We start from the raw sequence: 24,163 nt of genomic DNA on the forward strand, positions 1-24,163 counted from the left end.
CAAGCACGGACCGGGTTTGGGCCTCAAAAATTTGACATCCGGTGCCAATTGAGCTTTAACAAATTTTGTGCTAAATCAAACGTTATATTGACCTTGTCTAGTCTAAAATGCAGGTTTTTGGCTGCAACTTTTAATTTTGCAGTCAATAAATTGGTGAAAAATAAAACCGTATGATCTGCATACAACAATGTCAAACAGAAATTATTCCAACAGAAAAAAAAACAACCGAATCACAACCATTTTGTAGACTTTTTCATTCTACCCACTACTATCGGTCAGGCAAATTACTCACTCTTTGTTTCACCCAAATGTGGCTCGCACTTTTTGGTTCCTAATGGAAAATTTTGTTCCCGAACATATTTCAATGATCAACAATTGCCTTACCGATTTTACCAACAACGATTATGATGATAAACAGAGTTAAAGAGATCAAATATAGCTAAGAGACAAAAGGAGCAGTGTCAATTTACTCGAAAAAACCAATAAAATTATTAACTTTTCAAAATATCTTTCAACTACTGAATTTAGCAGAAAAAATACACCACGTTAAAGTTTTTTAATTTTGCGAATCTCTAATCAGTGAAACTTCCATCATAAAACTAACCCAATAAGGAAAAACTCGACTAAAAGGTTACTTCTTTAATGTTCTTTTTTGAAACTACAAGTCCTTCACGTTTTGCGCACGTTTTTTTCGCACCATTTGCACTTTTTTTTTATTGAAATGCGTTTTTTGCTTTCGAATTAGGAAATGATTCTGAATTGAACTTAAAAAAAATAAAGAAGCGATAAATGACTTCGCTCATTAAAACTTGACAAAAATGAGCAGCAATACAGGTAGGCATTAATACAAATAAGCTTCTCAAAGGCATGGAGTCAGGGAAAAAACATTCCCATTGCATAGATTTAATCTACAGCTATTTTCAATTTTAAAAATAGGAAGTTAAAACATGAAATGACATGCAAATCTCGTTTCAGTCGCAAGGACTATACATGTAAAACATAAACATCGGCAGATTACATGGCATTCAGGTGGTAAGCCAAGAAATATAAACACAGTTCAATCTAGTTTAGAAAAGGTTCTTAATGAGAGTTTTTAGTTGATGTTGTTTTACCATCAATACTGCAAACATACGTGATTACTTCAGTCGCAAGACGTGATTATTTTTCTTCAGCCATTCGGTCTACTTTTTCTAACAGACTGCTATTATTAAATATTACGTCAGTTCGACAATACGCGTCAATTCAGGCTCTCAAAAGTGGTATTTAAAATCGAATAGCAAATCTAATATCGATTTGGTTGCAAGAATGATTTAGATAGTTAAATAGACCTCAAGACACCCACCATATACCATATAATTTATAACGTTGAGCGAAGTCGCTTGGTGGTTATTTTCCAAATAGCTCATAACGTTCCGAGCACTGTTTAAAACGATTTAATCGATAGATCAAAAATCCAGACAAGCATGAAAATATTATAAAAATGTACAAAACAGGTCATTACTGAGCAAAGCGCCAATAAATGGGACAAAAAAGAGTCAGTAATACTCAAAGAAGGAGCTTGAAGAAAAAAAAATGGACGATCATCTGACTTACCATTAATTCCTGAAAACCAAAAACGCACAATAATACATTTCAAATTAAATTATACATATGATACAATGAAAACCATTCAAAATATCAAGAGCGAAAAGATCTTCAAGGTCTACTGAACTGCTTTTCTGAGCTGTCCTAAAATACCGAAAAGAGGACCAAGTTAACATCCTCCCCCCAAATCCGTTAGGGAGGGAGGATGTTAACTTGGGTTCTACGTTAGGAATTTTCAGCCAATCAAAATAGAGTATTTTACATGTAGTGCTTTTTTACATTAAAAGCTGGGTGGAAGATCTTAACTTGGTCTATCCGAAGAAGCAACTGTTGAAGCGAATCCAAAAGTAGTCATACATAAGTGAGAGAAATAAAAACTTCAACCAAGAAGTTTCAGCAGAAAATACTGTTAAATAATTCAACAGAAGTCGGGATCTCGAAAAACATTTGGTGATCTTATAAATTCAGTTCCAACTCGCAACCCAAAAAAAATATAAAACATGTCAGCCAAAATCATAGAAACAGACAAAAACTGGAAAACATTTAAAATTACTTTCTAATATTAAAACAACATAGCCATAGCCATAGGAAGAGAAAAACATCGGAAAATATTTTTAAAAATTTTCAAACATTAAAAAGACAATAAAAAAGCTCGCATTTCAGTATATCAAATAACGGATGAGTTCTAAAATTTCAAACAGATTTCGATTTTTTCAGCGTGTCAGTGTCATACTGCAGCACAACGAAATGGGCCTTTGCTTAAACATGCAAGATATATTATGTTGAGAAAGCTTAAGTACGGCGAGATAAGGAAGCTCGCATTTACCTATATAATCGATAGATACATCTATACAAAAAATCTTAAAAACGATTAAAAAAAACAATCAAATCTCAAAGTTTGTGTTTCAGTTTAATTTATTGGGTGGGGCTTTGAATTAAGATTAAACATATCAGATTTTCAAACTTTAAACTTTGAGATTTGATTGTTTTTTTTATCGTTTTTAAGATTTTTTGTATAGATGTATATATCGATTATATAGGTAAATGCGATCTGATGAAAATCTGATATGTTTAATCTCAATTCAAAGCCCCACCCAATAAATTAAACTGAAACGCAAAGACGAAGCTACGCTTCACAAACCCAAGCAGGAAAACGACGAAAATTAGCTGTATATAAAAAAATAGCGTGTCACGCACCACTGGTGCTTCAAACAGATTAGTAAACATGAAAGCTGCTTATACATTTTAAAAAAATGAAAAAAAAAACTGCGAAATGGATGTAACCGAAAAAGACTGGGAAATCCAACAACGCTTTTGATTTCATGAACGATAAAAATAATAATGGAGGTTCAAATCCCCATTCCTACTTAGTTTCAGATCTTCGTTAACAAAACCCTAAAATAGCCGACAGCATACAACTGCACTTTTCATACTAAAAAAACTGAAACAATTGATTGCAAAATTATCAAATTCATAAAAGATATTCATAATCCATTCTATTTAATTATAAAAAAAAGACTGTATATTCTTTCATAAAGTTCAATGAAAAAAATTGAGCAAATATCTGAGGATAAGAGGCCGCATATGCATCTGTTGGTAGTAACCTGACATCACCCCACCAAAGCGTCGATAAAATTTGAAAAGCGTTTATTTGAAAAACAAATACTTTTGAAAATTTTCAAAAGAAGATGGAAACGTTATAACTACGAAAACAAAAGGCGTTGAGCAGTCATAACTGGAGTCCAGACAAACATCCTGAAAACACTTTGAGAGCACCTCGCAATAGTGCAGAGTATTTCGAACTTGAAAAATTATTTTAGATCTTAAATTTTTATAAAAAATTTGTTGAAAAAGCATAAAATGTCAGCACGTCTCAGAAACTGAAATTATTTGAGCAATCAAAGTTTGAAGCAAAATCAGCAACCTCTGAACATCCCAGTGTAGGATAAAAAATTTCAAATTTTGAAACGTTTTTTTTTTAAAACCTTTTTCACATCATGAAAAAAGTCACATCTCGAAAACCAAAAAAACTAGAGCAGTCATCTCTGGAGGCAAGATTTTCAATCCTTGAGAGTAACTCGAGAGCACCAGACTACAGTGTTGGCAACTTCAAATTATGTGGAATTTTTTTTAAACCCTAAATTTTCTGAAAATTTCAGAAAGAATCACAAAAATGTCATATCTCGGGAAAAAAAGATATGAGCAGTCACATTTGGATGCAAATAAGATTTGCAACAATTGATGGTGTCCTCACAGCCCCTCACACTAGAATTGTTAATTGAATTTTTGTAAAGTCTTTAATAACGGCATATCTCGGAAACTTAAAGGATTTGAGCAGTCATATTTTGATGCAAGATTTGGAACCCCTGAGAGAACCCTGACAGCGCCCAATTTCAGGGTTGAGAATTTCAAATTTTGTCAAGTATTCATATGAATTCTTTAAAAACTTTTTTTTAAAGTCAGAAAAAAGTCACATCTCGGAAACAAAGGGTCTGAGCAGTCACATTTGGATGCAAGATTTGCAACGACTGAGAGTACCCTGACAGCACCTCACACTATAGAATAAAGAATTTCAAATTTTTAAAATCTTTTATATCTAAGTTAATTGAGTTTTTTGAAAAAATCATAAAAACGTCATATCCCGAAAACTGAAAGGATTTGAGCAATCAATTTTTTTAGGCAAGATTTGCAATCCCTAAGAGTACCTTGACAGCACCTAAACAGGGTTGAGAATTTCAACTTATGTGGAATAATTTAAATCTACGTTTTCAGAAATGTTTCGAAAAAGTCAAAAGAATCTTCAACAAAAAGATTTGGGTGGTCATATTTGGACTAATTTGCAACCCCTAGGGTAACACTGACAGCATCCCACTTTTGAGTTGCTAAATTCAGACTTGACAAAAAACACTGAACTCTTGCTGGAAAATTGAAAAAAAAATTAACCATTGCATTATGCGATATAGCTTAAATGTGCAAAAATTTTTTGGTTAAGCACGCCAAAACAATACGTTGAAAAAGCTTTAACATGGCGAGACAGCATTCAAATATATAATAGATGAAATAATAAAGGAAAAATAACCCTCGATAAATAAAACTTTTGCAATGGCCGATTCGAACCTGTAAACAGGGGATTTGGAGTTGCACGTCTTCGCACATCTTCCCTTGAAAACTTACTAACACGAGCCACCAGAAAAGCAGCTAGCTATGCTAATAAAATTCTAACGCTATGCAAGAAAAGTCGCACCAAATAGAAATAGACACAAATTTGCATGTAAAACTTTGGAATATAGAAAACTCAAGGTTTCCAAACAAAATTTGGAAGTAATAAACTAGAAAGTATAGATCCAAATTATGTATAAATTCAAAATATAGTGAATTGAAAAATTCTGAAATGCAGTTTTTAGCATTTAACTGTTGTTTGAAACAAATATTCTTTTTCGGATCAATTGATGAACAACAAATGCATCAAATAGGTTTACTGATTACTAATGTCAAAGCTCATGCTATCAAAAAACGTAAAGGTCCCACCAAAAATGGTACCAATATTTGCGTCTTAGGTTGGAAAAAAATATCTCATACTATTACACTACTTTCGCATGTGTAATCAAAAAAGAACCACTTAAACATTTTTATCAGCCTAATATCGCAAAATCAAAATAAGGATGAACGGCTTGCCATTTAGCCACGGACGCTTAACATTCTAACAAAATTATCACAAATAAAGCAGAGAATAGATGCTATGAAATTTCCAATGCTACAGATTGTGATTATAGTAAAAGTGCCAAGAAATGAGCATCTTTATTTGTGAGTTAGGTTGGAAAAAAAGGTTCGCACTAATACAATACGCTTGCAAGCTTGCTTGTGTAATTACGCCAACATTATGACTTGAAAAATAAGACATGGCGAGATTGTGATGTCCACAATTTTATACTTGATTGATAGATAGATAGAAAAACAGATAGATAGATAGATAGATAGATATATAGATAGACAGATAGATAGAGAGATAGATATACAGATAATAGATAACAATAAAAGCCGCAGAAAAAGGCTTTAAAACATTAAAACAAACGAACCGTGACAAGATTGGCAATGTCAATCTCAGTTCGCAGCTCTTTACAGGGATTGAACGCAAAAAAAATTAAACGTGTGTATTAATCTAATGTAGAAAAAGCATCTATAGAAATAAAATATCAAACTAGTCGAGATAGAAAATTGCTTAGGATCAAGTTAACACCCTCCCCTCCCCCCTGCATGTAAAATGCTTGAATCAAGCGCTGCATGTAAAATGCTTGATTCCGATTGGCTGAAAAATTCCAACTTAGAACCAAGTTAACATCCCCCCCCCCTACCCAAACGGCTTTGAAGGGAGGGGGAGGATGTTAACTTGGTCCATTGCTTAAAAGCTAATATTTTACTGATAAACATGTAAAAAAAATACATTGAACAATCTCAATCAAAACGAGTCAGTGATCAAGCCTATGATTTAGAGGTGCGGATATAAGTTACAATCAGTTAGGGAGACTCTCATAAATTCCCTGTTCCGTGCATATAGCACTAACTTTACTAGCTTCTGAAATGTTAAATATACGTTTTTATGGCCCGAATATGTATATGGATACTTATGTATATCAATAAGGATTTTCGGCTAAATGATCCGGTCCGTCCGTTTCCAGTTGTCTATTCAGACGATTCACTGAACTACCACCAAAAATTCACACATCTTTCATCAACACTTAAACAAGTAAGTACTATGTGTACCTGACGTGCATACACCATTCTTCATCTCTTCCTCTCCTGGACAAGAGCATGTCTCGTTCAGACCCCCGTTGTGTCTCTCTATTTCCATGCCTTCAGGACAGAGACATACATGAGTGTTTTGGTCAAGCTGCAGACAGATATGAGAACAGCCACCGTTGTTCACTCCACACAAGTCACTCAGCACTGGAAAAGAACTCAGTTCAGAAAAAACTGGTGCATTCATCTAAATTACAAAATTATCTCTGAAATTACAAAACAAAATCATTTTTTGAGAAAAATTATAGCCAACATACTGTTGGAACAGAGTCAATGAACGCAAGTACACAGAAAAAAATACTGCCTTGTTTTTTGAAAAATCTCAATTTTCGATTTTCACAGAAAAAAAATAAAAATAGATGGCCTTAAAGCCCTTTGAATTTCAAGAACAATTAATGATAGTCATATTTTGTCAAAATTGACTGAATTTGAAAAAAAAAAGAAAACTGGATTAATAGATAAATTTTTCATACCCCTGGGAAATCTGAAAAATTAAACTCCACTTTCGAAACTAGAATTGGATTATGTTTTTCGTGACCTTTACGCTTTTGCGGTTCGATAGTGGAGCTTGCCTTCCTTACAACAAAAGAAATAAAATGGACTTAAAAAGAAATCAAAGTCAAACCGCGAAAAATTAAATTTGATCCTGTACAAGACGTTTCCTAAAAAAAACCATCGCGACCTATATAAGAGTCTAAACTACGTTCATCGACTCTTAATTAACATGTGAATTTTCAAAAGCGTAAGGGTACTAGCCCTGGCTTTCCTGACGCTTACGTTAATAACTTGTTCAAACGTTTGAACTGCAAGAGCGAAACGATGAAATTTACACATTGCGTTACTAACTTCTCTCGGATAATCTCTTAACTATATTTGACTTTTAAATTAATGTCTGATGTTACAATTTCTGAACTTTATTTTTGATTTCTGATTCTCAACTTTCCGAAATCACGTTCGGTCTGAATCGAACCTTTTATCTAAATTGATAAATTGAAACGAAGACCATCAATACTAACCATTGTGTGTTTCTTCGAGGTATGCATACATCTGAATAGAGTAAGAAGAAACGTCAGTGTCGTCCGAACTCAATTGGACTGTGTCGTCCAATGAGCCACTGATCACATTTTTATTCACTCTTCCAACTTCGTTCTTTTTGTCATTCGCCACGAACAAGTAGTCCTGAATCAAATTTATCTTGTTTTTTTTTTTGCCGACAAGGTTACCACATAACAAATTACCGTGGAGCTACACTATTCGGGACACTTTCGAGTACATATTTTCACTAATTTTCATTTGTTGCAACTGACCCGCTGTCTTAAAGATGTTTTGGTTTGGGATATTATTCATCTAAATATTCAGGGGACACAGGCGAAGCGGAATTTCGCACCACTTGCGATACAACACTAACATAGAATAATAGCATAAAAAGCCAAAAAAGAAAATTTTGAAAAAAAATTAGATCATACAAACTTTCATATGTCTCGATAGAAGTTCATTCCAGGAAAACATGCACGACACTTGAATTTTAAATCAGCAACAACGGAACAAAATTAACGAAAAGAAACAAAACCGACAATCTTTGAGCAGACTCAAGTTGAGCCGAAAAAAATGATTTCCAAAAAATATATTTAAAGTCCCACCGTAAATAACAATGGAGACAACAATTGCACTAGCAACTACAATGAAAGCCATCAATTTTGAGCTGCAACCACTTGACCCAAACAAAAAAATTTTCGATTCTTTTTTCAAATTTTTCAACTCCCCCTTGAAACTAGAATGAACAGCACTTGCACTTGCAACTACAATGAAAGTTGCTTACAGCAAAAAAAAATCAGTGATGAGGCAAGTAAGCCGACAATCTTTGAGCAGACACCAACTGAACCGAAAAAAAAAATTTTATGAAGTTTTTTAAATCATTCAAGTCCTTCTTGAAACTAGAATGAACAGCAATTGCCCTTGCCACTACAATGAAAGTGGTTTATAGCACAAAAAAAAATCAGCGACGTGGTAACTGAGCCAAGAATCTTTGAGCCGAAACCACTTGAACCGAAAAAAAAAATGATTTTTTGACTTTTTTAAAAAATCTTTCAACTCCCCCTTGAAACTAGAGTGAACAGCACTTGCACTTGCAACTACAATGAAAATTGCTTACAGCAAAAAAAAAATCAGTGATGAGGCAAGTAAGCCGACAATCTTTGAGCAGAAACCAACTGAACCGAAAAAAAAAGAATTTGAACCGAGAAAAAAAAGATTCAAGTCCCCCCTTGAAATTAGAATGAACAATATTTGCACTTCCAACTACAAGGAAAATTGTCTACAGCACAAGCAAAAACCATTGTGGCAATTTTCTCAGTTCATTTTCTCAGTCCGACAGTTCATTTTTTTCTGTTTTTTTTTCTAATTTCCTTTTTTAAAATCTATCTCATATGAAAAGTGAACACAGGGGCCAAGCTGGGCTTCGCAAACACTTGCGAGAACACGACCAAAAAGCAGCTCTATTAAGTGAAATAAGAAAACGTAGAAATAAGCTAGCAAATTTGGGTCTCACGCACTTAACACTCAGCCACGGGTACTTAAAATCCCCAAAAACTAGCCACCAATATACGCAGCTACATATGCTAACAAATTGCCAATTCGATGCAGCAAAAGTAGCACCAAATACAAAGAGACACAATTTTGCATGCAATAGATTGCAATAATAAAGCCAAATTATGTATAAATTATAATGAATTAGAAAATACAATGAGTTAGAAAATTTCTGAAACTTTTTATCATTGTACTGTTGTTTGAAACAAATAACTTTTCCGGTTCATTTGATGATTTAAAAATGCATCAGCTGTGTTAACTTTTTACTAATCAAATGTCAAAACACATATGATATTATACTGCTACTGCAGCCTACCGATTCAAAAATTCCACCAAAATTAGCACTTTTATTTGCGACTTAGGTTGAAAAAAAGTAAGTTCGCACTAAGACACTTTGCTTCGCAAGTGTAAAAAATTTAATTAATTCTGTTGAAGAAATCGTCCGCTTTGCAAACTTTATAAAAACAACTCCCTAAGATATAAAAATAGACTAAATTTATCTTTTTTTATAGTAGTTTACAAAACCACTACACATTTAAATTTCTGACTTTAAATGCAGTAACAGCACTGATAGAAGATCCACTGGGCAACGCCACCACTACAGATCTTTCCGACCCATCATAGTGTGTCTTCTCCACCCTCCCGTAGAAAGACTCCACCCAGTACAGCCACCCTTTGGGGTCATCCGTGTACAGGTCTGGACTGAGCGACTCGCTCCAGAACAGGTCATTGTCGATCACTTTGAGCAAGTTTCTTCCGTCTAGTGTTGCTCGCATGATTGCCGGTTTGTTGCTCCATTCCATCCAGAAAATATACCTGAAAAAAGTATGGCTGTATTTTGCAAAAAGTCGAAGACTGTACGTGCAAAGCTTTTCATAATTTACAAAAAAAAACTGCGCCAATAAAACTTGACAGGAAATGGTGGTTGAGGGAGCGCGGCGTAAAAACGGATATTATAAACACACGCCTGCAAGCAAGTGCTCCAACAAATATCTTTTCATTTCAATCCATGCGACGAAAGAAAAACGTTTAGAAAATTAGCTTTTTCCAAGAGAGTGGCCGTTGGCAATTATGGAGATTGATTTTGCTGCCGTTTCTTACCCGTGTTTCGAGTCCACTGCCATATTCTTGGGTGCCTCCAGTTGTGTTTTGTTGACCACCACTCTCTTCATTTTCCCATCCAGCGCCGAAGACATTATCCTAGTCAAGAAAGCATGTAATGTATTATAATAAACAACTGTCGACCAAATTATGTGTAAAATATTATACAATATTAGCAAAAAAATTAACAACAATTTGAAATAATACAGATGGTCAAGTAGCAAAGAATTGACAATAGTTGAAAAGCTTGTAACAAATATCTAACAAGATCCTTAATTTTTGACACATGTAGTAAAAGAACTGAAATGAGCATAACAAGGGTAAAAATGAGAGAATTGTTGTTTACCTGTGTGAGAAGTCGTTTCTGTTCTGTTCCACCCAGTAGAGTCTGTCGTTCCTCATGTCCACACAGACGTCGTGGATGAGGTCCATGGCAAACTCGTGTATAGTCTCCGCAAGACCAGAGCCGGACAAGTTCAGCCTCTGAAAAAAATACTATTTCCATCATTAAAAAAACGAGATAATGGTAAACTCACTCAATTTCAACAGGGTAACAATATGCCTATATTTCTACAAAATTAATTATCTTCTAAAAAAAACGTTCTTGGAATGGAAGAAGACAAAAAATGATCAAAAGAGCATCAACAACCAGACAAATTATTCTAAAGCAAAATCAATCAAATTATATTTACAGTGTAAGAAACAATCAAATAATTTGATCCTCCCTCGACATCTGAAAAGATAGGGAATCGAAACCTAATGTAACAAATGCAACTTTCATAGATTTCAAAAAAGCGTTTGATACAGTTTCACATGATACACTTCTACAAAAAGCTGAAAACTGCTGACTACGAGGTCCCATACAGGCATTGTGGAAATCATATTTGAAAAATAGATCACAAGTAGTCACAATAGGCTCCAAAATGTCGAGATTGAAAACTATTCACTGTGGAGTTCCACAGGGATCAGTGCTCGGGCCACTACTGTTCGTTTCAATGATATATGATTTAATATCGATTACAAACTCAGTGATCACAAATTTATACGCTGATGATACAGCAGTAAAGCAAAAAGAACAAAACTTACACCAATACAATGAGGATTTATCAAAATAGGAAATTGGTTGCAAATCAATAAGCTTACTCTGAAGCTAGACAACAATAAACTTAAATTTTAATGGACAAAAATCAGAGGAATAGACAATATAAAAATAGGAACCGATGATGTTAAAAAGGGCCTCTATACTAAATATTTGGGCATTCACGTGGACTCAAAATTAAATTTCAAATATCATATTAACTTTCTTGTTAAAAAAATGAAAAAATTTTGTGGGTTGCTCTACCAAATACGTGACGTACTAACGACAGCCCAACTAATTAAAACCTATTTCAGTCACATCCAGCCAATACTGCAACCTGGGGTTATAGTGTACGGCACAGCTAATAAAGCATCTCTACAAAAACTCAAAATGAAACAAAACCTGAGAAATTTTTTAAGAAAATGGACAAATCAGTCAGTAACATATTTTAAAGAAACCTACAAGATATTTTTAGTGAAAGAATTGCCCATATACGAGATATTCAAAAACTTTAATTTACGGAAGGATTTAAAAACAGAATTCCTAAAAAACTCAATTTCGGACTCGGAGATTCAGGTATTGAAACAAAGAAGTTAAAAAAATCTAACCAACGAAGTATTTCACTGGTAAAAGCCCGAAAAGAATAAGTGTAAGGATAAGAAAACTATTCAATATCATGGAAATTTTTTTTGAAGACTACGCTGATACAGTCAGCAATCTTTTTGATAGTCAATTAAACAATTTTTTCCATAATTTTCGCGATTTATACATGATAAATAATAAAGAAATGATAGATCTTTTTTTTTCTAAAAGAGGGGGTTGTAGGTTATGGACAACTGATAGTAGTTTACAGTAGAAACTTTTTAGTACTTCTTAGAAATTGTACTGCTTAATTAAGGCATTATCAGAATTCTGCAAATTGACAAATGTCTGTTGAATAATCTCTGATATGAAAACAATTTACTATTATTAATATGATTATTAAAAAAAGGATCTCTAACTATTTCCCCCCTTTTGCAAAAGGGGGAGAGATTGGTTACTAGTTATTCAATTCGCACAAGCTCAACCGTTGAATTAGTTCATTATAAGGGTGGCAATTCGTTACTATGCATCCGTGGGAGTTAAAGGGCTCCCAACAAATTGTAGATATCTAGTGCAAAGCACAGAGCAACTGTCCATTGAATATTTAATGCATATCAAACCTTGATCATGTTCATGCGTGAGTCTTCCTTCGGTTTGTCCACAAAGAATAGCAAATTCCTCGGGTAGCTGTATGCAATAGCCGACAAGTACCTATGCTGCCCCACATCAATAATCTCGTCTTTACTCTCAATCGAATTGGACGCTTCCAAGTTCAGTCTGTGGATATTGTCACTGTCTGTCAAGAGAATGAAGGCATGTTCTGGCGCTATGGGACAGACTCTGTGTTTCGGTTCCCATTTGTCCAGCGCTTCCGCACCTGGCTCGCATTCGTCTCCTTCCACTCTTCGATAACCCACGCTTTGGATGAACGTCTTCACCTAAACACGCACTTAGCATAGTGGTAAGGCGTACACTTTCACATAATCAGATCCTTTTTTCGCTTATACCACGTATTCCTCTGCCATTTAAAATAATCATTATAAAAAAATTTAGAATAAGGCTAATTCGTAACTTGAACCCATTAAAAATTTACAATATGTAGAAAAAGTTCGCTACAGTTGAACCGACCATTCTGTACTTCTCATGTTGTGATAACAGAGCTCATTTTAGGTCAGCGTTAGAAATGGATGGAAAATGAGTTCCAAAGGCATACCAAATAAGTGTATCGACTACATTTATTGACACTTAAAAAGCCATCCGTAAGATCCTTGCAAATAGTCCTACCAAACACATTTGTTTAAACTCTAACTCTAACCTATTTTCCCATTGCCGTAAAAAAATCTTCAAATTGCCGCAAGCGTGATTATTATTGTACCTGTCCTGGTATGTCTCCATTCACACATTGGCTCTCTGCATTTGTTTGAGCAATTTGTAGTTCCATGTACTTGCATTCCTGCGTTTCGGGGGTGAAGTAAGTCGCCTGATCACACTCGTAATCTCGCCGAGTACACATGCATGGCACAGATTCAGGCAACCTAGATAAAATGTCAATTAACTTCTTTGGAAAATACCTCGTTTGGGCATTTCAAATCAAGACATAACCCAAGAAAGGACGTCGGAACAATGAGATTTACATTACATGCCTATTTTTGATCAAAATTAATAATAAGTTAACAATCAAGAAGAATTCAATTTAAATTGGACTGAACATAGCCAACAGACTGTTGGAAAAGAGTCAATGAACGCAACTAAACAGAAAAAAATCTTGACTTATTTTGTTGAAAAAATCTTGAACTCTAGAAAATTTTGGAACCTTTCAATTATCAAAGAAAAAAATAGATGCCCTTAAAGCTGTCAGAATTTCTAAAATAATTTGCGACTGGCGCATTTTCGATAAAATTAACCCAATTCGAGAAAACTGGATCAATAGGTAAGTTTTTTTATTTCGCTGGGAAATCTGAAAATTAAATTCCACTTTCGAAACTTGAAGCCATTCGCGTTTTTCGTGAGCTTTACACTTTACTGTTCGATAGTGAAGTTTACCTTCCTTTTAACAAAAAAAATTGAATTTAGACATTGGTCAGCCATTCTGTTCGTAACTGGAGCCTATTAAGCTAGTCTCGGTTCCTAAAAATTAAGAATATTCTAGAAAATTTCCTCATACTTCATTGCAATCCAACTCCCACAATCACTCGCTTTACACATTTCATTTATGAATTGATCTGGGTCACTAAATGGGCTACCAGAACAACACTTATCACTTTGTTATACATTTTTTGTGCGGATTACCTAGGATAGGGTATCCATTTGATGGTGACCCATCAATCCGTTATCTAAGCATTAGTAGTTTAAGAAATGAACTGTCAAACCGTGAAAAAGTGAATTTGAGCCTGAAAAAATTTCGAGATTTCCTAAAAAAAAAAAAAAATCATCGCGACCTATATAAGAGTGTGAAGTACGTTCATGGACTCTTGATAAGTTTTCTGATTATACATGGCATTTGAATTCAGTCTCATTTCTTTTAATCGTAAGTCAGCAGGTTACTACCGTTTCCAGAAATCAAAATGTCACTTAATAAAAATCTCATGATTGAATCTTCATTTTTTGAACTTACGGACTGAAATTGGGACCGTTCATACACTCTGCCTTCGGGTGTCTCCTTATGAAAATCTGCTCCCTTCCCAAAATACATAAATCACTTCTGCCGGCCTCGTTAACCTTCCAATCTAGATCATAATCCGCGTCCGATTCCAAGTTACACAACTTCGGGAAAAACTTGGAAAAGTCCACAAAGATTACGTTCCACAACTGTTCCGGTTTTCCTGTCGACTCGTTGAAATGCGAGCAGAAAACATTAAGAATGGAAGTCTTCTCGTCATAGCGACTCCGTGCGTGATACACAATAACTGGGTGTTCACTGAACTGGTAGTACTCCCATGTATTACCATGGTCATAAGTGTACCAGATTATTTGGGTCGGTTTGTACGCGTCAAGTGCTGTGAGGAATCCCCCAGAATCAAGGAATGCGTAGATCCAAGTTCCTTTCAGACCCTGAAAAACAAAAATCCTTCTCAGTTTAAAAACTAATTTTCGGTTAAAAATCATTGTAAGCGGACTAACTATTGGGAAATTTCATGATTAAAATTTCACCACAATTATACATGTAAAATAATATACATGTAAATTTTGTCTTACATGAATTCAATTTTAAAAACTTTATCGAATATTCACTCATTATTATTGTTTATGGTCAACGAATAGACTGATCTCTTGCAATTCTGTCGGTAATAATTCGTACCATTGCAAATAGTTCTTTCTACTTACCACTGAAAAAGATATACCGCCATTGACTGAAATGAACATGTAAGTCTGATCATCATTCTTCTTCTTCCCCTGCTCGTCATAAGTGACCTCTGTGAAGGTGGACAGTCCAATTTCCTCTCCTATGACACCAGTTCCAACTATCATTCCCGGAGCTGAACTGGAAGAGTAGACTGGACTCAACTGTTGGAGACCTTCTCGAAGCAGAGATGCCTGGACCAATTGGATCGTGCACTCCTTCTGAATAAATAACAATTCAGCCAGATTTAACTTGTGAAAAAACCAACTTGAGAACAAAATCCGCATGACTTGACGCATGACTTGAAAGTGCCTCGAACTACGTTCATTTACAGTAAAAACACCAAAAAATGACTTTGAATTTGGAATAACCATTTCATATTCGCTTAAAACCGTTAATTAGAATCATGTACAAAGAAACATAGCCCATACCCAGTTGGAAAAGAGTAATGAACGCAAGGAAAGTAAAAAAAAACCTACTTGTTTTTTAAAAAATCTTCAACTTTTGAATTTCGAAGAAAAAATAGATGGCCTTAAGGCTCTTTAATTTTGCAGAACAATTTATGATGGACACTTTTTTGTTAAAACTAAACCAATTTGAGACAACAGGATCAATAAGCAAAACTTTCATTTCGTTGGGAAATCTGAAAACTAATTTCCATTTTCGAAATCAAAAGTCGACCACGTTTTTCGTGATCTTTACATTTTTGCTGTTCAATAGTGGATTTTGCCTTCCTTTTAACAATGGAAATGCACTGAATTTAAAAAGAAATCACAAGTCAAATCGCCAAAAATCAAAATTGAGATTGACTTTTTCCTAAGAAAAAACGAACAAAAAAATCAGCAAGACCTATATAAGAGTCCTCACTACGTTCATTACTCTTAAACACGCCTGGACATTTATGAAACAATTCGAAGCTTTGCTAAAACACTATAGGTACTTGCCTTATATATTGAAACCTGTTCAGTTTAATGAAATTCGTTCGGCATAAAACTAACATCATCATTGGAGTTGGTTGCAGTACAGGCCTTGTTTTTGTCGTCTTCTGTAATTACTAGTGGCTCCCACACTGATCCCTTGTTGTAGGTTATGAGAGTTTTGTATTTCACAGAGAGAGGATCTTTCAGATCCCCGGCTACTTTTTGGGTTGCAATGAAGACTCCCTTGAGTCCTTGCACACTGTAGATATCCGCTTGGTTGTCTCTCGATTCACTCAATCTAAAAAAACACACAAATAACTTTTATTTTTACTTGAGGCGAGATTTCATAAGAGAAGATAACTCATAACTCTGCAATTCGTAACAGTAGATTGAGGAGCAGCTAACACTGATTCAGGCGCACTATATACTCGTGTCAAATGTAAGCGTAGAGGCCCAACCGTTCGCTGACTGCTGATGCATTCTTACCAATTGTTGTCTGTTCCAAACAGTCAGCTTTTAAATATTGTCATCCAACCACTTTTAATTGGACACTGATTTTTTGAAAAAAATCTCGAACATTCGACTATTTCACAACGCACTAAGACACTACTTTTTAAAAAAACACTGGAATTGAGATGGAGATTTACGGGCTCTTATTAGCGCAAATGTTTGATACAACAGAACCCCCAACTCAACATGATAACTAATAAAAAGATTTGAAAATCTCGTGACCTGAGAATTTCCCAGTTGACATTTGTGTAAAGACTGGGCGATATGTAGCTGATGTTGACCAGAGATCTCTCCATACTGGCTCCTGTGATGTCTGAAATGTACAGATCATGGAAGAAGGGTCCGTCCACTTCTGCATTTTGTTGTCCAAATTTGTAGAAAGTAGACAGCACCATGAACACTTGATCGTCAGACACATCAGCAACGAAGAATTCCTAAAATATTATGAGAGGAAATTCTTTTTCTCAATTAATTAAATCCGATTACCATAACTAGAACAATGTCGCTATTTTAAAAAAGAAGATAACCTTGCATTTTATCCTACTAAGTTCTTGTTTCAAATTATTCAATTACAATATTTTAAAAAATGCGATAATACTAGGAGCAACTTAAGGTCCCCTCAGGATTTATACCCAATAAACGATCCGCACTTCAGTAGTATTTTACATTTTCAAATTTGCACTGACTGACTCAAAAATTTTGAGAAAAGCCCCAAGAAAAACATGATTTTTTTGGTCAAAACCATGCAAAATAGCATTATTGGTAATTTTACTCAAATCAATTATGTTGAACGAAAAAGGGTTGACTCATTCTTCAATAGAGTTTTTAACAATTCCCCTCGCGTTCCTGAATAAGATCCTTTTGTGCTTCTTGGAGATTAACCCAATTTTCTTGTCAAAATCGTGTGTTGAAAAATCGAATTTTGGTTTATTCAGTTTTGAGACAGATACACTTAATCATACATCATTTCTGAAATCAAAATTTAACTAACTATAATGTTGCGGCGTTTTTGGTCCAAATCTGCGTCTCCGTTGAACCGAACTGGCTTGAAATCCGTGTCCCGTTTGCTAACGTACACATTCACGTGTTTAGACTCTCCAGACGCCGAGGTATCTTCCTAAAATTATCCACATTATGCCTTTTCATATATATGACTACCGCTTATAACCTTCCTTTAAAACAATTCGAAGAGACATGCAATCACTTGTACCCACTTCAAATTCGACTAAAATTGGGCATTGACATACCCGAAACAGCGGCTGAAGAATACAAAAAAGTCAATATTAATTCAACGGTAGCAATTCTGAGTCAGATTTTGTCGAAGCAAAACAATCGAATTTGGTACCTGCGTCGAAAAATAAACAGTTCAAAGTTCACCTAAATTTTTTTTAAAATATATTAACGTATTGTCATAATTCAATAAACCGCAACTAAAAACATTAGGGCTGAACCTTCCAGCTAAAAATCAAAACAACAAAAGAACAAAACAAAGAACATAGCTTACTGACAGTTGGAAAAGAGTATTGAACGCAAGGAAACTGCAAAAAAAAACGGACTTGCTTTTTTTTAAAACTTCAATTTTGAAATTCGAAGAAAAATGGATGACCCAATAGCTCTTTGAATTTGTAGAACAATTTAAGCTGGACACTTTTTTGCTAAAATTACCCCCAATTTGACAAATATGGATCAATAGGTAAAACTTATTTCGCTGGGAAATCAGATAAACATTTTCGATTTTCGAAATTAGAAGTCGATCACGTTTTTCGTGAACTTTACACTTTTGCTGTTCGATAGTGGAGTTTAGCAATGTAAATGCACAGAATTTGAAAAACAAATCACAAGTCAAACCGCGAAAAATCAAAATAGAGCGTGAACAAAATTTAAGACTTTTTCCTGAAAAACAAAAAAAATCACCAGGACCTTTATAAGAGTATTGACTACGTTCAGTACTCTTAATAAAACACATTATAAAAACTCTAAAACCTATAGTAAATGATGCAAGTTTAGAAAAAAGTCGGCACGCAATTTGATAGTCGGACGCTATCAATTAAATCGCCAAAATTGCTAATTATTGATCGATGGAGAACGACTGAGTAAAGGTTTGGAGTGGCGTGGAAAAAAAAGATTCCTTGGCCTAACTTACATTCAGAATACACCCTTGAAAAGATATTATATGAGCCAGTATTAATTGGTTATTGTTTTAATCAGTTTAAACCATTTTTAACCAATTGTTAAACAATTGGTTATATTGGACAACACAAAACGTAGCATCCTGAAGTTCCAAAATACTCTTTTACGAATACAAAAAATAAGTCTTCAAAATTTTCAGCTACAGTGAAAAGATACATATTTCAACAAAAGAAAAAAAACAAGACAAAACTGCAATTTGATCAAATTGATCCAAAACAAGACATTTTTTTTAGATTGAAAAAAAAACAAACCCACCACTGAAATGAACTCAGAGTAGAAGAGGAAGTCAGTCTCCATTTGGAACTCATGGACTTCAGTTTTCACCACAACTGAAGACCGGAAGAAGTCCAGACTCTTGATGACACTGAAGGGGTTGTCCTCGTTCCCGGTGGCCTCTTTGCGCTTGATGTATATCGCATTCTTGCTGCTCCAATTTTCCCTGCATTTGATCACAATTAATATATAAGTTTGAGATAAAAAAACTCACAAGAAATAACAATATTCAATCATTTGCTGCAAACCCTTGTTTTATTTTTCGAATAAGACCGTATGTTTATTTCCCATTTCCAACATCTTGAACAATAACCAAAAGCTATTTTAGACTGTTGTTGTTTGATGTTTCTTTCAGTTTGAGTTCTTACCAGTATACTTTGTAGACTTGCTCTGCAACAAGATCCCACGTGCTTCCGTAGTCCGATGAATGATACAGCTACAGAAAACCAAAAACTAGTTTAAACATTGTTTTACTTCACACTCGTGTATGGTTGCCCGATTGAACAGTTTATAAATACCTATTTGAAAAATGGTACTAAAAATGCAACTAATCAGTGAGCATCGACTTCAGAGAAGCTATTAGGTTTATTCATCTTGGTTGATTAAAATATTTCATACTTTCACCTGAGATTTTTAACAATAGGTTGAATCATTTCTATGGGCTCTCTAGTCAAACACATTATTAATATGCCTTTTATAAGTAGATCGTATAAAATATAATAATTAAAGGCTTCTTTCAACCACCACTCAGGTTGCAAATTAGCATAGTATAGATACATATAATGCCAAACAAATGAAAATAGGACGTAGAAAAATACGAAGAAGTAATATGATCCGAATATTAATTTGTTGATCGAGTCGTTACATTCGATTAGTTTTCAAAATGAAAAATCATATCAAGGAGTGGGAAGTGAAAAAGAGCTGAACTACTTTTTAGCTCACCTTCTTTGTACTTTCTTCGAGCACAAGTACATCGTTTAGTAGATCAGGGTGAAAATAAATGTTTTCAGGGTTGAACTCTACACTCGAACAGATGACGCCGCTAGCCTTGCTTGCGAAATAGTTAAGCGAAGAGCACACCACATGGCTTTTACTGTCTGTGAGGATGAGTCTGGTTCCGTTCAAGTAGAGATTGTCCGCCAGAATATCTTCTGTGGGAGGGTAATGCAACGTTCTAAACCAACTTGTATTCAAGAATAGAGCCGGAAAAAAGAAACTGCGATTTTATAAACTTGATCCCAAAATGACACACTTTTTTGCAATATAAACCAACCAAATTTTTCCGAAAATAATTCACAAATCCAACTAGAGTTAAATATAAACGGGAAGTAAAATGAATGCAACCACAGGTTAGATTTGCGGATATCTGCAAACTTGAGCCATACAAAACTAAGTTCGGAGTTATGTTCCGAGATGGGTAACGAATGAAAGCGAGGGAAGCAGCTGATCGCCACTACACCTTTTCTCTACGGCACCCAGGGCGCTAATATATGCAAATAAGGTTCCGCTTTAGACTTGCATATTAGGTTTAAGTCTTCAACACATGCAAAACACGAATGTTTGATTATCCCCGGATTTTCCCGGACAATCCCTGAAAAAATTCTGCTACAAATTTTGAATGTTTTTTTAAATTTGTGATGACCTTTTTGATAAACACCGAACGAACAAAAAGCAGTTATGTAGTCAAACGAGCAATAAGTTTGTGATTTTTGTGGTAGACATTTTCTGTGCTAATTGCGCAGCAAATGGCTATCCCTGTTAAAATGGCTACCACTGTTAAATTTCTTTGTTCATTTTTTCGCCTGGTGGAAGACACACAAAATACATTGTTTGCTGTCAGGTGATGACCAAGTAGACTGAATTTGTATCATTTGTGTCCTTCCCTTTACTCATCAAATTGATTGAATCAAAATTTTAGCAGAATTTTTTCAGGGATTGTTTATTTTCAAGAAGGCGCTAAAAGAGGCTTTAAACATTTATCTTCCTGGAGTAAAATTAAATTTTTACGTCATATTTGCGTAGAATACGCCTGCTCGCTCGCTTCATTCGTACGAAGATGAAAAAAATATATATTTAAAACAAGAATCAAAAATCAAAACCGGTTTTTCTCTGCAGATTTTTTGGAAAATTTTTAATAGTATTCAAATCAATGATGCAAGGGTTTTAAAATTATTTATCATTCGCGCCTTTCCGACTATTATTTGTGGTATCTGATTTTGCGTTGATCTTATAGATGCGTACCATTAGAAAAATGAAGAAAAACTAAAAGATTTCAGCAATTTGGCAGCTGGCAAAATTAAAATTATGAGAGTTTCAATCTACAACTTCAATAAAAAATTTTTACTACTGGGAGCATAAAAAAGCTCCACCGATAATAATTGGGTCTTCAAAATTTTTGCACTAAAAATTACGGAACCTCAGATTTTTACGCCTCCCTAATTCTCAAGCATTAAATTGCTCTTCGCCCTACAAAAAATGTAATAAGAGGCAGCTAACCGATATAACGTAAACCAAAAAAAATCTGCCATACAACATAAACATTGCGTTACAAAACAGTGAATAGAAAAAGAGACTGATATTGTGTAAAAATAAGCCGATAAACAGGTTGAAACAGATCGATTACCGAGTGGCAACTAAGGCGACCAAAAAATGAGTTTAACAAAATTTCAAAAAAATGAGCTTTAAATTTTTAGAGTTTTTACAACCCATCCTAACTGAAACACATAAAAGCATAAGAAAATATTTTGCACTCGAACCTACGCAATTGAAATTAATTCAGCTGATATATCATTAGCTGGAACCGTTTGACCGAAAGAAGACATATATACAAGTAAAAGTTTTCGAAATCGGACATGGTAAATTTGCAAGTTACAGAACTTTCCATTATAATAAAACCTGTTTAACTCAAAACCCAGGCTTTTAAAAGTCAGCCGATGACAAACCGTACCAGATAATATATTTGTTACTTAAAAAACGGAAACGAACCGACGGAAACTAGGACAAAAACCGCGACAAATTTGAAGAAAATTATGTGAAAAAATAATTACTGCCTGAAACGAACTCAAATTATTCACTACTAAATAATTTTCAAGAAATTGAGCGTGTCAGCCATTGAGCATGAAATTTACCATTCCAACTAAACTGACCATTCTATGAACATCGGGGCGGGGGGGGGGGTCTAGTACCCGGTTACAACACCCTTGCTAATAGCAAGGATAATAACATCTTGAAGACAACTGCACCATTACAAATATTAGATATGGCATTTTTAGAGAAAAAAATAGCTGAGCCTTCAAGAAAAGTAACTGAGCCGTAAAACAACATCGTTCATTGACACTTGAAAAACTACTGACATCTGAGCGAAGGAGTCGTCGACATGAGAAGCGACCATTAGTTTGGAGTCATGCACTTCATCCTCTCCCTTCCGCTCTCCGATGGCCAGGATGAAGGTGGAGTTGTCGACATCTGACCATTTCACCACCAGATTTGTATGGTCAGCGTCGATTTTTGGCTTAATCATAAAAATCAAATTATATTAAATATTCAAATGTTCTAAGGATTATGCTTAAAAACACTACGGATAAGCGGAGACGACGCTATAAGTTCATTATCTCGCAGAAATCACAACCCCAACATGAAATACTTGGACTAATGGGTTCATTCATTTGCTACTAGTCTTTCTACTGGGAACACTTTCAATAAAAACATATTTTGAAAGCCCCAATTTTGCCTATTTTATTTTGCTATTTGAGAGCGAAATTGCTCTTCCATTTGACAGTATATTTACAAATTGAACTTCAAAAAAAAACAGAGTAATTCTAAGGAGCATAACTTTTTGTATACTAAGTACTTTCCTAAACACGCATACAACATACCTACCACACACATCATAATTACGGAAAAAGGCACTTCGATAAATAATACTAAAAAATTGTAGAAAACACATCTTTAAATCTAAGCATGAAAAAACACGATCGAACAAAATCATGATGCCTGTTTTAAAAGCCTTCTTCTGCACGCATGACTAAATTAAATTATTGGTGCATTCCCTCTAAGTTTTCATCTATATATTCAAATCAAAAGACACTTCAATTCAAAATGGTACTAAATTAAAACTACTTCTCAGCAAGACTCAGTGAAACGTACGAAAATTATTTTATGGAAGAATTCATTGTGGATATGACGGTTAACGATTTTGACAGAATGAAATGTGGTGATTAGATCATAAAGTATGCACATACACGTGAAAAAATGCATGCGATATATTTTAAACGCTCTGTTACTTTTAATGCTAAGCAGTTTTTTGACAACAATCGCATTTTTTGTCATATATTTGTACACAGAGGTGAAGCGGAGCTTCGCATCACTTGCGGTACAGAGAAAGCGTACCATTGCAAGCTACTAAATGGTCAGTGAGATGAAAATAACTCTTCTTAAAACTGAAAATATGAAAAAACTAATTGAAGAAAAACAGACTAGAAACACAACCACCAGCAACAAGCAAACTTTTAGTATTTTCCGAGCGTCCACTAAGCCAACAACACGTGGTTAGACGCCAAATGATCCAAAAACAAAAATACCAAAAGAAAGGGTTGACAAAAAAAAAACGTTTTTTGAAATACGTAAAGTTCAATCTCAGAAAAACAGACGAAAAACACCCCCACTAGCATTGAGCAAGCTTTCGGTATTTTGCAAGGGTTCACTAAGCCGACAACACGTGGTTAGACGCCACATAAACTGAAAACAAAAAATATGAAAAAAGAAATTAACAAAAAAAATCAAAAATTTGAACTTTTAACTTTTATACCACCAGCCGACGTGATTTAAAAAAAACATAAATCATTTTTTTTATCCTAATAGCGATGCAAAATAAGTTTACTAAACAGACAAAACAAGAGCCGAAATTACACAGACTGAATAAAATTTCTAAGCGAAAACAAACAACCAGAAAAACGGAAGCAATCAAATTTTAAAACTCGAAATTTTTACAGCCCTCCTGAAATACACAAAAGCAATTAAAACAATGCCCTCGAATCTGCGCAATATAAATTGAATAAGCCGGTATAAAATAAGCTGAACCCATTTAACCAATAAAATTTATTTAAATTATTAAAAATCAGAGTTGGAAAAATTTACTAACTACAGAACTTCCAAGCTGTTTGAATAAAAAACTCAAGCAAAGAAAACAAAACTGCTTGAAAA

General features: G+C 34.5%; 2 protein-coding genes across 6 annotated transcripts in view; one reads left to right on the top strand and one right to left on the bottom strand.

Moving 5' to 3' along the window:
• Positions 1-24,163, top strand: part of LOC134851053 (malate dehydrogenase, mitochondrial-like) — a 340,885-nt gene that overhangs the window by 123,410 nt on the left and 193,312 nt on the right. The window lies entirely within an intron of this gene.
• LOC134851052 (sortilin-related receptor-like) overlaps positions 1-24,163 on the bottom strand; it is a 68,404-nt gene that overhangs the window by 43,744 nt on the left and 497 nt on the right. For 3 of the 4 annotated variants that reach the window (XM_063866951.1, XM_063866950.1, XM_063866947.1), the window contains exons 2-18: positions 22,315-22,472; positions 19,904-20,135; positions 19,330-19,397; positions 18,944-19,127; positions 17,490-17,615; positions 16,721-16,932; positions 16,067-16,286; positions 15,053-15,289; positions 14,343-14,779; positions 13,104-13,263; positions 12,349-12,666; positions 10,415-10,551; positions 10,069-10,167; positions 9,516-9,783; positions 7,398-7,560; positions 6,346-6,528; positions 1,594-1,602 (exon numbers count right to left, since the gene is read on the bottom strand). In XM_063866951.1, coding sequence (XP_063723021.1) covers positions 1,594-1,602; positions 6,346-6,528; positions 7,398-7,560; positions 9,516-9,783; positions 10,069-10,167; positions 10,415-10,551; positions 12,349-12,666; positions 13,104-13,263; positions 14,343-14,779; positions 15,053-15,289; positions 16,067-16,286; positions 16,721-16,932; positions 17,490-17,615; positions 18,944-19,127; positions 19,330-19,397; positions 19,904-20,135; positions 22,315-22,472 — 3,211 coding nt within the window. The remainder of the gene's footprint in view (positions 1-1,593; positions 1,603-6,345; positions 6,529-7,397; positions 7,561-9,515; positions 9,784-10,068; positions 10,168-10,414; positions 10,552-12,348; positions 12,667-13,103; positions 13,264-14,342; positions 14,780-15,052; positions 15,290-16,066; positions 16,287-16,720; positions 16,933-17,489; positions 17,616-18,943; positions 19,128-19,329; positions 19,398-19,903; positions 20,136-22,314; positions 22,473-24,163) is intronic. The other variant, XM_063866948.1, reaches the window with a different exon arrangement.

This window comes from Symsagittifera roscoffensis, chromosome 7 (assembly GCF_963678635.1).
Source record: "Symsagittifera roscoffensis chromosome 7, txSymRosc1.1, whole genome shotgun sequence".
NCBI classification, from domain to species: Eukaryota; Metazoa; Xenacoelomorpha; order Acoela; family Convolutidae; genus Symsagittifera; species Symsagittifera roscoffensis.